Here is a 17536-nt window from a genome sequence, read left to right as displayed (position 1 = left end):
AAGTCAATTGTTAATTTTACATGGTGAAATTATGACTCTCCCAAAACTTTGTCTTGGATGCTATCTTAATGGGTCTCAAGTGGAGTTGATTGATACAAATAATTGGTGCCAATAAATACTAGTATCTATTTATTAAGGCAATACTATATTTTCAATCAATAAAAGGTATTGTGTCATATACCCCCAGGTTATTATTCAGGATACAACATGAAAATTTGTCATGAACTTTATAGCCATAGTATTATGCCCATTGTGATTACTATAGAAAGAAAATGAATGACTATCTTTCATGAATTAAAGAAGAGTATACTCCAGATTTTTTCTTTTGTCTAGAACTAGGAAGAAAGTGACTTGATTTGAGTTCCTTTAACAGCATACATGATTTAAATCAGACAGCATGTTTGTTTACTTTACACCCAAAGAACTAAAAGACTTTTCATTGTAAGGCTAATTTGTTGTTGTTGTTGTTGCTCACTGCTTTGAAAGAAAAATATTCCAGTAGCTGACCGCTGTGAGCTGTATAAATTATAACTTAGTGAATAGTCATTTTGGAGTTAATGCTCACCTTCACAAAAATAACCTCCAGTGTGTAGTGACCTAGGAAAGTTAGCTACCACAAGCTGTGGTTGGTCAAGTAAAGCAGATGTTTAATTACTTTAATCATGAAAAGGCAAATTAGGACTCTAAGGAAACTTCTAGCAGTAAAGCAAGACTCTGATGAGCCTAATTTAATAGGTGTTGATATTAATCACACAATATGCTCATTGTTTTCTAGTTGCTCTGGAGAGTACATATATTGCCCATTGAAAATATTAATGATGTCAAGAAATATAGTTATAGAGTCAAGATGGACACACAGGAAACAATAACAAAAAAGGCAAGGCAATAAGTTCACAGAGCAGAAAACTATAGTTCCATAGAGGGAAACAGAAAGCTATGTAGCATTTTTAAGAAGATGTGGGAGATGGGGCAGCTGATCTAAGTGTAAGTGTGCTTTATGACAGCTCTGGAGGTAGTGTGGTACACCTGTGCTCTTGGGGTACAAGGAGCAGAAAAGGGCTGCCGGAGTAGACATGAGGAACCTAATGTGGAGGTAATTACAAGTCTAGGTAACTTGAGACTGAGGTTTTGAAAACAAGAAGATCACAATGGGTAGATCTGAGACATGTCAAAGATAGGGTATCAGTATAGGGTGAGGAAAAAACTTTGTAAGAGAGGAGAAAAAGACACAGACTAACAGAATGGATATGAAACAGGATCCATCCATGTGATGCATCCAAGAAACTAACTTCAACATAAGGGACAAACATTACCTCAGGGTAAACGGTTGAAAAGAAATATTCCAAGAAAATGGACCTATGAAGCAAACTGATGTAGCCATTTTAATATCTAACAAGACAGACAGAACCAACACTAGTCAAAAGACATGGGAAAGAAACTATATACTCATCAAAAGAAAAATCCTTCAAGCTGACATTTCAGTTCTTAACATCTATGTCCCAAACACAAGGGCACCCAAGTTTATAAAAGAAACACCACTACAGCTTAAATCACATACTGACCCTCACACACCGATAGTGGGAGACTTAAGTACCCCACTCTCACTGGTGGATACACCATTACAGACAAAAACTAAACAGAGAAATACTGGAGCTCACAGATGTTATCAACCCACTTGGTCATGCGGCTCTGGCAGGCCTTGCTCTTCTCTCCCATTCCCTCTGACTTTCTAAAAACTGTTAGATACATTCCTAAAGCTAACCGCCAAGGTCTATTCCCTTATTTGGCTACTTCCTCCTCCTAAGGCTGGCCACCAAAGTCCAGCAACCAAAAGCCCCCTTTGGGCAAGGTGACCTGTAGAGGCCAGGGCAGCGTAATGGAGCCAACCCTGTTGGCACAGGTGTGGGTGAGCCATCCACAAAGTAGTGAGCAAGGGAGAGCTGCCTCCATCACCCGCCTGTTTTGTGGTTTCATAGGCAATGGAGAGGTGTCCTCTCCCTCCCCCCTCATCAATGCCCGAGGCAGATGTGAAAACTGGCCCTGAGGTCACAAAAGCAGGAGAGCTGTTTCTGTCCCCCACAAGCTACAACACTTGGAGAGCAGGGCCTGTCCCTCACCTGGGTAACACAATAGAGCCAACCTTGTTGAGGTGAGGATATAGGTGAGCCAGCCCGGAAGTTGTAAGCATGGGAGAGCTATCCCTACTACTTATCTGTCATGTGGCAATATGGGAAGGTGAGAGATGCCCCCCTTTACCCCTCATACCTTACCACCTGCAACAGAGGAGAGAGATGACCCTCCCCACTCAGGAAACAGGCCCTGTCCCTTACCTAGCAGCACAGCAGAGCTACCCCGTGATAGAAAGTGAGGGTGACCTAGCCCCAATGTTATGAACAAAAGGAGCTACTCCCATTGCTCATCTGACACATGGTAGCATGGGCATAGGCAGAGGAGAGATGCCCTCCCCTCAATCTCCCATCAACACCTTAGACAGGTGGGGGAGGTAACCTTGGGGTCACAAGAACAAGAACAAGAGAGCTATTCCTACCCTTCACCAGCTGCAGTACTCAGGAGAGTGGCCCCTGTACCTACCCTGGGCAACATAATAGAGCTGGCCCTAATGGTCAGGTGTGGGAGAGCTGACCCTAAGGGCATGAAATCAGGCAATATGACCCCACCCATCACTCACTCATTGTTGTAAGAGGTGAACTAGGAGGCCAATGCTGGAGAGCTCATCCTGGCAGTGAGGACAGGGAGACGGGGGCAGACCAACCCTACAGCTGCCCAGGCCCAGATCCAAGGTTATGACTTGGGCGGCCTCAATATCCACCCATCAGTGATCTGCTGAGCACGTGAAGGGACCTGACCGGAGACCCAAAGCTGCAGGATTTCCACAACACAGGGCAAAAACAGGATATCCAGGAAGGGTCCTGATGAAGGTCCAGCATTGATAGTGTAGAAGAAACCAGAGACCTGGAACCAGAACAATGACTCTTTGCAACACTTTCAAGTAAAGATATGTGGACAAAGGGATTTACAGTGTGATTCACTGTGTTACATTGTAGCTTCCATGACAAGGTTTTTAATTGCCTCCCTGTTTTTTAAATTTTTGTCCTTTTTTTTTTTTTCTCTTAATTTTGTTTTATTGGGGTGTGTGTACAGGGGCGGAGGGTGGATGTGAAGTAACAGGGAAATGGATGGGATCAAGATACAAGATGTAAAAGACACACAGAATAAATAGAAAGAAAAAAAGTCCCTTTTAGTTCATCTAATTAACATGCCCAATTAAAATTAAACACCTCTTTCTAACACCAGGCCTCCCCTTTACCTTTATAAATAGCTGTTTGCCTATGTGCCACATCTGCCTCCCTTCTGTCATGAGGCAATCCTTTGTCCCTCTCTCCAGGACCCCTTCCCCATATCCCTTGTCTGCTTCCCCTTATCCCTCATCCCCTATCTCCTTTTCTACCACATCTTATCATCCTAGCCCATTCTAACACAGACCTCCCCTTTTCCTCCTCTTAAAAATTACACCTGCAAGGTCATTTGCTGCTGTTTTCTGCCTGAGTCAGAAAGCAGCTTCTTTAACTTTTCTTCCTCAACTAATAAAGGATCTCTCTGTGAAAACAGGTGTTTGGGTGTGGCTTCTACCTAATCCAGGGTCTGGGAGAAAAGCCCCACTGTTTGGGGCTTCAAGAGACACAATGAAAGCAGTGCTCAGAGGGACAGTTCATAGCTCTCAGTGCCTACATTAAAACATTGGAGAGATCTCGTACTAACAACTTAACAACACACTTTTAAGTTCAAGAACAAAAAGAAGTAAGCACACCCAAGAGAAGTATAAGGCAAGAAATAATCAACAGAGGGCTGAAATCAATAAAATAGAAACAAAGAGAACAATACAAAAAAAATCAATGAAAAGGAAGAGTTGGTTCCTTAAGAAAATCAATAAAATAGACAAACCCTTATCCAAACTAACTAAAAAATGGAGAGAGAATATCCAAATTAACAAAAGCAGAAATGAAAAGAAGTATACAACAACAGACACAGTGGCAATCCAGAGAATCATAAGGACATACTTTAAAAAGTATAATCACCAAATTGGAAAATCTAAAAGAAATGAATAATTTTCATGATAGGTACCACTTATCAATTTAAATAGACTTATAACCCCTAAGAAAGTAGAAGCAGTCATTAAGTCTCCCAACCAAAAAAAGCCCAGGGTCAGATGACTTTAGTGCAGAATTCTGTCAGACTTTTAAAGAAGAGTTAATGCCAATACTCTTTAAATTATCCCACAATATAGAAACATGAGGATCCTTGCCAAATTCATTTTATGAGGCCACAATTACCCTGATGTCTTAGTAAGGGTTTTTATTGCTGTGAAGAGACACCATGGACTATGCATCTTCTCATTTTTGAAGAAAGAAACAGAGGAACATATCAGAAGATAGAAAGATCTTCCCATGCTCATGGATCAGTAGGACTAACATAGTAAAAATGTCCAGCCTTCCAAAAGCAATTTACAGATTTAATGTAATCCTCATTGAAAATTCCAACACAAATCCATATAGACCTTCAAAGGATAATTTTCAGCTTCATATGGAAAAACAAAAAACCAGGCATAGCTAAAACAATCCTCAACAATAAAAGTTGTAGCTGGAGAGTTCCTGGTCCTTCCTGGCCCATGGTCAGGACAAATCTCTCTCACCCACCAGTCCCACAGCTGCTCAAATCCAACCCAGTAAACACACAGAGACTTATATTACTTATAAACTGTGTGGCCGTGGCAAGCTTCTTGCTAACTGTTCTTATATCTAAATCAACCCATTTCTATTGATCTATAAGTTGCCATGGTGGCTCATGGCTTACTGGTATCTTAACATCTGCTTCTCATCATGGCGGCTGGCAGCGTCTCTCTCTGAGCCATCCTCCTCCCAGAATTCTCCTCTCTCCTTGTCCCGCCTATACTTCTTGCCTAGCTGCTGGCCAATCAGTGTTTTATTTATTAACCAATCAGAGCAACACATTTAACATACAGAACATCCCACAGCAAAAAGTACTGCTAGAGGTATCACCATTCCTGACTTCAAGTTACACTACAAAACTATAATAATAAAAACTGCATGGTATTGGCATAAAAATAGACACATTGATCAATGGAATTGAATTGAAGACTCAGACATAAATCCACACTCCTATGGATGGATACCTGACTTTTTTTTATAAAGAGGCCAGAAATAAACACTAGGAATGAAAGACAGCATCTTTAACAAATTCTGCTAGTCAAAATGGATGCCTGCATGTAGAAGAATTCAAATAGATCCATATTTATCACCCTGCACAAAAACTCAACTCCAAATGGATCTAAGACTACAACCTAAAATCAGATACACTGACCCTCATGAAACAGAAATTGGAGAATAGCCTTGAACACATTGGCACAGAAGACTTTCTGACTAGAACACTGTTTAATGTAGGCTCTAAGATCAACAATTAATAAATGGAGCCTCGTGAAATTGAAAATCTTCTGTAAGGCAAAGGACACTGTCAATCAAAGTGGCAGACTGTATACAGAGTGGGAAAATTTTTTGCCAAGTCCGAAAAAGAAACGTGAACACACCAACCCAGCCACAAACCTTAGATCTACAATCTGTTCTGCCCGAAAGATATGCTAGGGCAATGTGGCAAAACTTGTGGGAGTAGCCAACCAATGTCTGACTTGACTTGTGGCCCACTCCATAAGAAGGAACCCATACCTGACACTGCTTGAGTAACCAAGAACAGAGACTAGACAGCCCAGAGACCTAGGGCAAACAAACAAACAGAAAACAATGAAATGATTCCTAATGATATTCTGCTATCCTCATAGATCAGTGTCTTGTCCAGTCATCATCAGAGAGGCTTCCCCAGCAGCAGATGAGAACAGATACAGAGAGATCCATAGCCAGAAACTGTGGGGAGGGAGGGAGGGATGGAGGGAGGAGGGAGGGAGAGAGAGAGAGAGAGAGAGAGAGAGAGAGAGAGAGAGAGAGAGAGAGAGAGAGAGAGAGAGAGAGAGAGAGAGAGAGAGAGTTTAATGGAGGTCTTCATCAAATCCCTCACCTTAGAGCTCAGGGAATCCCATGGAAGAGGAAGCAGAAAGACCGTAAGAGCCAGAGGGGGTGCAAGGCACCAGGTGAGCATGGCCCTCTGAATCAACTAAGGAAGGAACTTATGAGTTCACAAAAGGACTGAAGCAGCAAGCACAGGAGTATCATGGGTTTACACCAGGTCCTCTGTGTAATTAGCTTAGCATTTTTTAGCTTAGTATTTTTATGGGACTCCTAACTATAAGAACAAGTGTGCCTCTGACCCTTTTGCCTGATCTTAGGAATCTTTTCCTCTTGTTGGGTTGCCTTGTCCAAATTTGATATAATAGTTTTTGCTTCATCTTATTATATTTTATTTTGTCATGTTTGGTTGTTATCTCTTAGAAGCATGTTCTTTTCTAATGAGAGACAGAAGGGGAATGGATTCTAGGGGAAGAAAAGGTGGGGAGGAGCTGGGAGAATAGAGGGAGGGGACCTTTATTGTATGAGAAAAGAATCTATTTTAAATAAAAGAATAAATTAAAATATGAAGAGGCTGAAGTGCCTTTCAAAAAAAACTATTGCTCCAGGATACCACCAAAATGACCCACCCCCACTTCTACCCCCACCCAGTATCTTTATATCAAATGATCAAAGCAGCGAAGGGAGAGTAGGAGAAGAATGAGCTGTCTCCTTTCCTGCTGAGTTCAGAGTCCTGTTCTTCTGCTAAAGTGCAGCAAAATTACACTCTGTCAGCACCCAGCAAGAGGATGCAACAAAGCTCAGAATTTCCTGAATTGCAAAGAGGGAAAAGGATCTCCTGATGCACTGCGTGAAGCCTCTGTGCTAACTTCTACATCCTTCACTGCTCTCCTCAGCCACACACCAGAATGAGTGAGAGTTCTTGGTAGACAACCCAAAGCATATAAGAGACCATCAGATACTCTGCCAGTTCTGCCCCCAACCCTGAATGCACATTTGGAAGTCATTCCAAGGATGTTGCAGTCATAGGTCGAATTCCTAAAACCTCTACTTGCTTTCTGCCTTGATCTCCTGTGGCTCAGGGTCACTTTGTTAAATCAGGAAAGAGGAAACCTAAGATGCTTGAGACAACTCTTCAGTCAACTCCCCATTAGCACTTGTCAAGTCACATAAAGAATAGTCATAGAATGGCCGCTACCAAATCATAACTTATTCACAATACATTTAATTGTAAAATACTGTGAGGCAATGAAAGAAAATCTGTTAAAAATATTCCAATTTAACAACGATTCAAATCCTCAGTAGAACCACTCACAAACAGTATAATTCCATACAATTATGATAAAAAGACCTTTGGTTTCTATTAAATAGAAGTCTATGTACCATAACTACAATATATTTTTAGAGACAGTTTTTTCCCATTTCCTCCGTTGCTATAAATCATATCATTTTATGTGACTTCAGTGCCAAAAAAGGTGGTAGCAAAACAAAAAGATATATGGCCTCCAATTTGATTGGCTACTTTGCCTAAATCACTTCTGTTGGATAAACAAAACTTCTTGAAGTTAAATGTGAAGGTCAAACAGAAATCCCTTGACTGTATCAGATTTGTAATGCTTTATAATCATTGAGAATAAATCACACTTCAGGAAGAGAAAGCCAATATAGAATCTGTTGTGCAGGATATGTCGAATTTTTCAGATGCATAAGCCTTTAAAAGGAACCACCTATTAAGTCTAGCTAATAGTAATTGCCATGTTCCACTGTCTCTACAAGGCAAATGCTAAGGTAACTGCTGATTATCCCTGGTACTACAAAGTGATAGCAGATAAGCCTAATAGGATTTCTAATAAGTAGTTGTGATTTTTTTTCTCTCTCCCTTCTCCAGCTCTGTGAAGTGGAAATTGTGCAGGCACCAATAAAAAAAAAAAAAAAAAAAAAAAAAAAAAAAGCTTGCTTTGGGTCCTAAGGCGTGCTTTGATTATCAAGCATAGTTACCACATAAAAGCCTCCTAGAATAAATCATATCAAAGGGTACCGCTGGATGGGGAATGGTGAACTGCCCCGAAACCTAAATAAAAAAAATCCTGCCGGCTGTGTTATGAAGAAAGTTTGTCATTAAAATCCCAAAGCAGCACTTGCAATCAATTTATTAGGAGAAGTCTTGGCCAAAGGACCTGGAAGACTGCTGCTCCTGTGGAATTGTGACCTGATTCTTGACACAAAACTAAAAAATTTCTGATGTCCAGTTGCCAACATACACCATTTTTCCCAAATCACTTACACTTTGCCATATTGTGTGTACTGTGTAGGCGTGTTGTCTGCCCTTAGGTATATTCCATGTTGTGTCTGCCTATCTGTATGTGAACTGTGTTGTGTGTTGGTTGACATGTGCGCTGTGTGTGTACCTGCCCATGTATGCACTGTATGTGCATCTGCCTGAATGTCCATTCTGTTTGTGTGCTTGCTTACAAAGTCCTCTGCTCACATGTGTAATTGACCTGTGCCAGCCTATATGCACACTGTGTATACCTGGCCATATGTACACAGGGCATGCATTTTTTTTAAACTTATTGCTTGAGTTGTTAACTATGTCCCCACTTCATTGTTTGTGAGCTAAAGTAAGACAACCTCTGCAATTCACAAAAATATTGTCTGGTGTAGCTGTGCTTCACGAACTATTAAAGGGGATACAGACCACATGAGGAAGTGGTCTATATGGGAATTCTGACCTAGTGTGTCAGGGGTGGGCAAAAGCTTCTACTTTTCTAATGTGTGATCTTTACTGTTAATATTGTTAGCACTTGAATAGAAAGATATTGAGGAAAATGTATTGAACCACACCAATAACTATATGCCTATGTGTGTCACAATGTAATGAAGAAAACACCAAGGAATGAACAGGTCAAAGAAACAACAGTCCTAAATATCTACCTCGGGATAAGACAAAGGGTGTTGAAGCAAAAACTTGAAGGATGATTCTACGTGAAGAATAATATTTTATAATTTATTTATTTTATAATTTATTTATAATTTTATTTATTTATTTTATAATTTATCTAATTATTCTTTATCAAATAAAAAAATCAGGAGTCAGATTATGGGGCTAGAACCTGAATGATCAGAAAGAGAAGCCAGCAGTGACCTCCTCTTTCTTCCATTCCTCAATCCAAAAAGACTAAGATCCTCTCTCAGGCCTGCCTTACTGCTTCCTGTCTTCTCCTATCTATCCTTAGGCCTTCAAGACCTCTATGGTTAATTTTGGTCAGCTAGAGGCTACCTCTGCTCTCTAAGGAAACTTTATTGTCAGAATGTGGTCAAAATATCACACAAAATGATGGAAAGTTACAGGATACTTCAAATGTCATTGAAACTTTTTCAAAGTGAATGCTACTTACAGTCCTTTGTCCACAGATGTCTTCAGGACCCTACTCAGGTGTACCCATGCCTACAGATGTCTTCAGGACACCCACTCAGATATACCCATGACCATAGATGTCTTCAGGACACCCACTCAGGTGTACCCAGGCCCACAGATGTCTTTAGGACACCCACTCAGGTATATCCAGGCCTCCAGATGTCTTAAGGATACTCACTCAGCTGTACCCATGCCCACAGATGTCTTCAGAATAACCTCTCAGATGTATTGTGCCCAAAGGTATCTTCAGAATACTTTCTCAGGTCACCTTCACCCACAAATGTTCTATGACACCAATGTTTTCTTGAATTGAACTCAGGGATTGCTGAAAATATTTATGACTCTCAAACCCTTGACTTATCAGTTGAAGCATAGTAAATTGTCAATATCCCAGCTTTCTCCTAGGACATGCTGAGTTGAGTTTCATCTCCCAAAAGGTTCCCAGTGGGGGTAAAGCCTATTCACTACAGTTATACTCCTTATATTGACTTGAGCTTTCCTTTTTCTATCTCACATCAAAGTGTAAACATAAATAGGTAAAAGACATATTATGAAAATAAGGTATATATATATATATGTGTGGACATCATTAGCATGGTGATGATATCACACCCATGACACAGCACTACAGGAGGTTGCCTGGGGGAAAAGAATGTCAAGTAAAGTAGAAGAAAGACCTAGGATCAGGCCCTGAAGAACACCAAAATTTATGGACCTGAATTTTAAAAGAGCTATAAAAACAGAGAACATCTGCAACCTGTTGAGTGAAAAGGAGCATTTATTTAGGTCCCATCCAATTCCAAAGGCTATGAGTATATTGGTGGTGGTCTGAATGGGATTGGCCTTCATGGGCTCATATGTTTTGATACTTGGTCCCCAATTGATAGAACTGTTTGAGAAGGGTTAGGAGTGTGGCCTTGTTAGAAGAGGTTTGTGTCACTGGGGTGGGCTTTGAGGTTTCAAAAGTGCATGCCACCACCCAGTTTCTTTCTTCCTCTCCCTCCTCCCCTTCTAGATGTCCCTGAACTGAAGAATGGATAAAGAAAATGTTACACATTTACACAATGAAGTATTACTCAGCTGCTAAAAATGAAATGCATCATGAAATGTGCAAGCAAATTGATAGAACTAGAAAAAAAAATAAATTCTGAGTGAGGTAGCCCAGACCCAGAAAATGCAAACATGGTATGTTCTCACTGATAAGCAGATATTAGCTGTAAAGTACACAATAACCATGAAATAGAGAAAAGAAACCATCCACAGAGCCAGAGAAGCTAAGTAACAAGTAGGGCTCAAGGTGAGGTGGGCCATGAATCTTCCTGGGAAGGGAAATGGAATAGACATCCCCCACCGCAGGGAGGGGTGGGGAAGAGTGGGGAGGAGCAGGAACAGGAGGGATCATGCTGGGTAGGACAGAGGGAAACAGTACTGGGAGAGACAACTGGAGTTAGGGGTATCTCTGTGACAAGCTAGAAAACTAGTGCAATGGAAACTCCCAGAAATCTATGAGGGTGACCCTAGCTAAGACTCCTAGTAATGGGGAGATACGGATCCTGAAATGGCCATCTTTTGTAACCAGGCAAGACTTCCAGTCACAAAAACCTTCGACCTATAATTTGTCCTGCCTACAAGATGTCCTGGTAAAGGTGGAACAGAAATTAGGGAAGAGGCTAAACAATGACTGGCATAGCTGAGATTCAGGCCATGAGAGGGAGCCCACTCCTGAAACTATCTGAAGGGCCAGCAACCAGAGTAGGATAGCCCAGAGAACCAAACATGAGCAGAAAAATAAGTTAATGACTCCTAATGATATTCTGCTATACTTTTAGACAAGAGCCTGGCATAATTGTCATCAGAAAGGTTACTTCCAGCAGCTGATGGAAACAGATGCAGAAATCCACAGCCAAATATTAGGCAGAGCTCAGGAATCCTTGTGGAAGAGAGGAAGGAACGATTATAGGAACCAGAGGGGTCAAGGATACCACAAGATGGCTCACAATCAAACTAAGCAGGGTTCATAGGGGCTCACAGAGAACTGAACTGACAACCAGGGAGCCTGTATGGGACTGACCTAGGCCCTCTAATGTGTTACTGTAGCTTGAATTGCTAAATGGTCTTATTAATAAAAAACCCGGTACCAGATATTGGGGTAAATCTTGAAAGACCAGAAAGGGAAAGGAACAAGCCACAGCCACCACCTCTTACCTCACAAACTCCTCAGCCTGAAAAGGCTTTCTAGCTGAAAGTCCTCTAGCCAAAAGGTACGCTTCTGCCGAAAAGCCTTTAGTTCCTGTCTCCTCATGCTTTATATACCTTCTCTGCCCAGCCACCACTTCCTGGGATTAAAGACGTGTGTGCTTCCCAGTACTTGGATTAAAGGTGTGTGCCACCACCACCTGACTCTGTTTGCTGTCCTAGACTGAGTCAATCTCATATCGTTCAGGGTGCCTTTGTTACAGTTGTGTGGCTTGGTCTTCTTGTGGGAGCAGGAGCTGTCTCTGACTCTGTTACCTGTTTTGGGGACCCTTTCCTCCTACTGGTTGCCTTGTCCAGCCTAATAAGAGAGAGGTGCCAGTCTTACTGCAATTTAATATGCTGTTTGATTGGTATCCATGGGAGGCCTGCCATTTTCTGAAGAGAAAAGGAGTGGATGGGGAGGAGGGGAGGAGGGGAAGGAGGGGAAGGAGGGGGACTTTGAGGGAGGGGGAGAGGAATCTGCAGTTGAGATGTAATATATGAAAGAATAAATTAAAATCTTAATTTTTTCTTAATAATTAAAGATAATAAATAAATAGAGAAGAAAGAAAATATTTTAATTATTATGCCTTTCAGATTCAATTTTGAAGAGCTGTAAACTATGGAGTTAAAAAGACAGTATGTTGAAAATATTTTTTGAAGACATAGCCAACAATTTTATTTTATCTTTATAATTTGAGACTCTGACACTCTTGATCATGTCCTTCTCCATAACTTGCTCAAATACAGCCACTTTTGTTTAGTTGGTCATTGCTTAGTTTTAAGAACCAAGTGGTCATCCACAAAGCCACTATCTAAAACAACAATTAAGACTCTAATAATATGGAGCCCCCATAAGACTAGACTAGGCCCTCTGGATATGGAGATAGTTGGTTAGCTCGAACTGTTTGGGGGGCCCCCAGGCAAGGGGATCAGGATCTGTCCCTGCTATATGGGCGGGCTTTTGGTGCAGGGGGAAGGGGCTTGGACCTGCCTCAGCTGAGTGTGCTGGGCTCTGCTGATTCCCCATGGGAGACCTTGATTTGGAAAATGTGGGTTGGGGGTGGGTTGGTGGGAAGACTAGGGGTGGGAAGAGGAAGAGGAGGGATCTGTGGTTGGTATGTAAAGTGAATAGAAAATTTCTTAAGAAAAAAAATGAAAAAAAAAAAAATGACTCTAATAATACACCCTGTTAAAACACCAGGTTCTTTGCTGATCCATCCTCTTACTTCCAACCAATGGATCAATTGCCCAGCATACTATAGTTGCCTCATCTTCTTCCTTTTGTTTTGTTGAACCTGTAACTATTTTCCTAAAAAGTTTATGTATATTTAAAAACATACACTCCGTACCTTTGAAGCTATAAAAAGTTATCTATGTATAATATTTTGTACTTTTTATCACTTAACATTGTTTACTAAGATTAAGTCATAACATTCCATAAATTTGAAGATAAAATATACCATATTTATAGAATGAATATACTGCAATCTACTTATCATCTGCTTCTGGGCATTTTGATGGATTCTGATTTTTGTTGATATGAACAATACCACAATAAACATCTTTTCCAAATATTCTGTTATATGTGCAGGAATTCCTCTTGACTACACATATGTGCACACAAACACAGACACACAGACATAGACAGACACACACACACACTATACCTATGTACGCATACACAGAGGAATGCAATTTACTCTTGTCAAGTATTTGAAATTTGGTGGGGTACAATGATATCTAGTAATCATATGGCTAAAAATAAAAGCCTTCTTTCTATCTATTATTTCAGGTTTATTATATATTTTGAATCATGTTAGTTGTGTGTAAGATAATAAGTAGTTAATTAAAAATTAGACAAGTCTTCCTTTGGGGTGATTTTTCCCTCTAATTCTTTCACATGCTTTCAAGCACGGTCAGAGCTATGATATACAATCATCTTGGCCAGTTTGTTCCTCTCTTTCAATACCCCACTACACAGAATGCCAGAAAGTAAGAGCATGCATTTATAAAGCTCCCAGTTATCCACTCTTGCTTACTCTAGAACAGTTCTCACGCCAAGTGACTTTTGAAATATCTAAGAACTTCCATTGACTACTTAGCTCTGAAAAAGATTTTGTCAAAATACACCACAGTACATGGCACTGTCATGAGATTCCAAAAACATACAGAACTGATCTAAGAGATTATGCATTGTAGAAAATTCACTGAATTCGATTTTCAGATTTTTTTCAAATTTCTTTCTTATAAAACACTGTTACTTAATGTAAATGCAAAGTCGTGTTTGTATGTCTCAGGCATTAGAAAGAAGAACAAAGGAATGTCCTTTTAATGTGAGAAACAGAAGAGTAGGAGAAAAGCCTGTGTCAAACTTGTCAGGCTAGTTTGGTGAGGATTCTCCTGTCACTGTCTCCTCTTAGGATATGTGGACTTCTCAGAAGAGTGACAGCAATGACAAAAAATGAGAGGGGAGCACACACAGATGCTACCGTGACATCTCCTTGCATCTTGCTAACCTCAACAGCTCCATCCAGCAAAGCCATCTTCAGGATGCATTAGAGATGCATCAAAAAGTGCATCTGGATGCAACAGAGATGGCAACGTTCACTCTGACTACAGACAATGTAGAAGTGTGGTGCACCTTTAAAGGGTTAAGCTGAAAGTCTATCTGTTTCTAAGTACATGATATTTGCCAACATGTGAGTCAAGACAGATAAATGACACACTTTATAAGACTCTATAAAAAATTCTCTAAAGTTGCCACACAAACATTAAAGAGCATCCATAATGCTGACTTTAACCTTCCTTTCAAACCTTCTCTTCAGCTCTGCCCCACTTCAACTGAACCGGTTGAACACAGGAGAACACAACAGCCCATCGGAACCTGGAGCGGCTGATTCCATCATCTCTCAGATTACAGAGTATTATTTTCCAGTGTAGAGTGTGTAATGTAAACAGAATAAAATAGTTTAATTTTCAAAAAAAAAAGGTGTTTTGAACTTTTATGTTTCCTTTTATACTTTCCTGCTATAAATACCGGCAGACAATTATGGGAGCAAAGATATTTACATAGTTCAAGGAGAAAGTCACACACAGTTGTTCTTGGCCTTAATAAGACGTGAACTCATTTGTGTATGACCTATTAGCTTGAAAAATTTTTGCACCCATGTAGTGATGAGGAAGCTTAACAAGCTAACAGTTAGGACCTGTAGCTATGTGTCACCTTGTGTAGATCTCATCCCACCCCTTCAAGGAACATAGGTATTTAAAAATGAACAAGTAGAAGTAAAAAGTAAACTTTTAAGGCAAGTGCTGACTAGAGGAGCGGTTTCCCATGGAAAAATCCCAAAGGAATTTTAGATTCTCTGACTGGCAGCTAGCATGACTGGATTTCCTTTGAGAGCCCTGGAAATCAGTGGTTTAACAGCAAGACTTCAGGCTTAGAAAGACACAAGAACAATTCTCACAAGATTCCTTTCCTTGCTCAGGAAACCTCCCCAAGCCTGGAACAGTCTACAAATCATACTGACGCCAACTCCACAGGTCCCGGACACAAACACAATGGGGGGATGTGGGCTTATGGTCACAGGCAAGTTTCTCTCTCTCTGCTCGGTCCTTCCTGCCACGATCATCACTGCATTCTGAGATCCCAAGTCCAGATAAGTCGTGAGCAAGGAAAGAGACTCACTTGATCTCAGTGGCAACTTTCTTTTCTCCTGCTTATCTACGTGGGCATTGGACTCGGTTGGCCCAGTGTGTTTCCAGCGCTGAGACGCCAGCTGTGTTCCTGACCCCTGAATAAATCAGGGCCACAGGGAGCCTGGCAGAGCTCTGGACACATTTCCTGTCACGGCCTAGGGGAAGCAGTTGGCCAAGTGAAGTCTGGTGGGGAGTTTTGGCTGCTGGAGGCAATGAGGGTTCAGGAGAGGGGAGGAGGAGGGCACACATGATGGTAGAAAGGGCTGTAAGAGGGCGGTGACTGCACAGGCAGATTGGATTCCCTCGGACAAGCCAGGGACTTGGGAGCAGTTGTGCACCCTGAGTCTCCAGGATGAAGGCCAGCTCTTGCCCTGTGCTCCTCCTCTGTCCTGCGTTCTGGCCCAGGCCAGGGAGTAGTGAGCACCCCCACCGCAGATCGCGCTGCCTGTTCAGCCTCGGGGGCTTGCTACAGCTTGCACCACGCTACCATCAAGAGGCGGGCAGCCGAGGAGGCCTGCAGCCTGCGCGGCGGGACTCTCAGCACCGTGCACTCGGGCTCCGAGCTGCCAGCAGTGCTGGCTCTCCTGCGTGCGGGTCCCGGGCCTGGCGGAGGCTCCAAGGACCTTCTGTTCTGGGTGGCTCTGGAGCGTGGCCGTTCCCAGTGTACGCTAGAGAGAGAGCCACTGAGGGGTTTCTCCTGGCTGTCCTCGGACACAGATGACTCGGAGGACGACACACTGCCGTGGGTGGAGGAACCACAACTTTCCTGCACCGTGCGAAAGTGCGCGGGACTCCAGGTCACCGGGGGAGTGGAGCCTGCAGGCTGGAAGGAGATGCGCTGTCACCTGCGCGCCGATGGCTACTTATGCAAGTATCAGTTTGAGGCCCTGTGTCCCATGCCGCGTCCCGGAGCTGCCTCTAACTTGAGTTTCCGAGCGCCTTTCCGGCTGAGCAGCTCCGCGCTGGACTTCAGCCCTCCTGGGACTGAGGTGAGTGTGATATGTCCCGGGACCTCTCTGTCTCCGCCACCTGCATCCAGGAAGAGACAAGAGCGCGCTGGGACGGGCTTTTCCCTGGGGCCGTGCTCTGCCCTTGCTCTGGGAGGTACCTTCGCGCTGGCAAGTGTGTGGAGCTCCCTGACTGCCTAGACCACTTGGGAGGCTTCGCCTGCGAATGTACTGCAGGCTTTGAGCTGGGGAAGGACAGACGCTCTTGTGAGGCCAAACGGGAAGGACAGCCAACCATTCCTGGAACCGAGCTGCCCACCAGGCACGTATCAGTCACTCCAGCCAGCCCAGTGACAAACAGAACGTTGCCAGGCAAGCTAGGAGAGAAGCCCCAGATCACTGGACAAGACAGTTTTGCCACATCTATTCCTGAGATTCTTCAGTGGGAACACAGAGTACCTTACCTACTGTTCAAAAAATCCCACAAGCCAAGCCAAAAGTCACCGTCACACCATCAGGAAGCATGATCCCCACATTGAACTACACATCCCCCTCTGTTTCCCCGACTTTTGACTCCTCCACCGTGGTCTTCATACTTGTGAGCATAGCAGTAATAGTGTTGGTGATTTTGACCATGACAGTGCTGGACTTTTCAAACTCTGTTTCCACAAGAGCCCTTCCTCCAGGACAAGGAAGGAAGCTTTGGACTCACGGGGTGTGGAAAGCAATGCTGAGGCCACTGCTTTGAGCCCCAATTCTACACATTGTACTGACAATGGGGTAAAGGTTGGGGACTGTGGTCTGCGGGGCCCAGCTGAGGGTGCCTCACTGGCTGGGTCCTCTCTTGGCTCAGGGGACACCTAGGTAAACAACCCCAATGGGCGCGTCTTGTGCAGACTTTCAATTCCAATAAACGGGGAAAAAGAGATTTCCGCCATGATGGTTCCTACAGAAGTTGCCCTTCCCATAAATTCTCTTTACTCCACCAAGGAGCTAAATCTGAAAAGCACATTCATTCCCTGAAAGTGGAAGAGGTGGTAGTGGGCCTTAGGCTGGTACTGGAAGATGGGGTGGATAATGGAAGGAGGCGTTTTCCTGTGTTCTAGGGAATTTGGAGAAGTTCTTGAATATTTCCAGTATATATACTGGAAGCAAATAAATAACAACGTAATTTTAGAACA

At 42.6% G+C, this 17536-nt stretch overlaps 1 protein-coding gene across 1 annotated transcript; it reads left to right on the top strand.

Annotated features, from left to right (window-relative positions):
• The first annotated feature begins 997 nt into the window (after positions 1–997).
• Positions 998–17228, top strand: LOC114693398 (C-type lectin domain family 14 member A-like). The gene is given in 5 exon segments (XM_037201881.1): positions 998–1109; positions 15814–16416; positions 16419–16799; positions 16802–16996; positions 16999–17228. Coding segments are annotated over 5 exon segments (1512 nt in total). The 3' UTR covers positions 17220–17228.
• The last annotated feature ends 308 nt before the right edge of the window (positions 17229–17536 follow it).

This window comes from Peromyscus leucopus, unplaced genomic scaffold (genome assembly GCF_004664715.2).
Source record: "Peromyscus leucopus breed LL Stock unplaced genomic scaffold, UCI_PerLeu_2.1 scaffold_225, whole genome shotgun sequence".
NCBI lineage: Eukaryota > Metazoa > Chordata > Mammalia > Rodentia > Cricetidae > Peromyscus > Peromyscus leucopus.
Note: the sequence above shows the minus strand (reverse complement) of the source record. Positions and strands in the feature narration are given on the sequence as shown.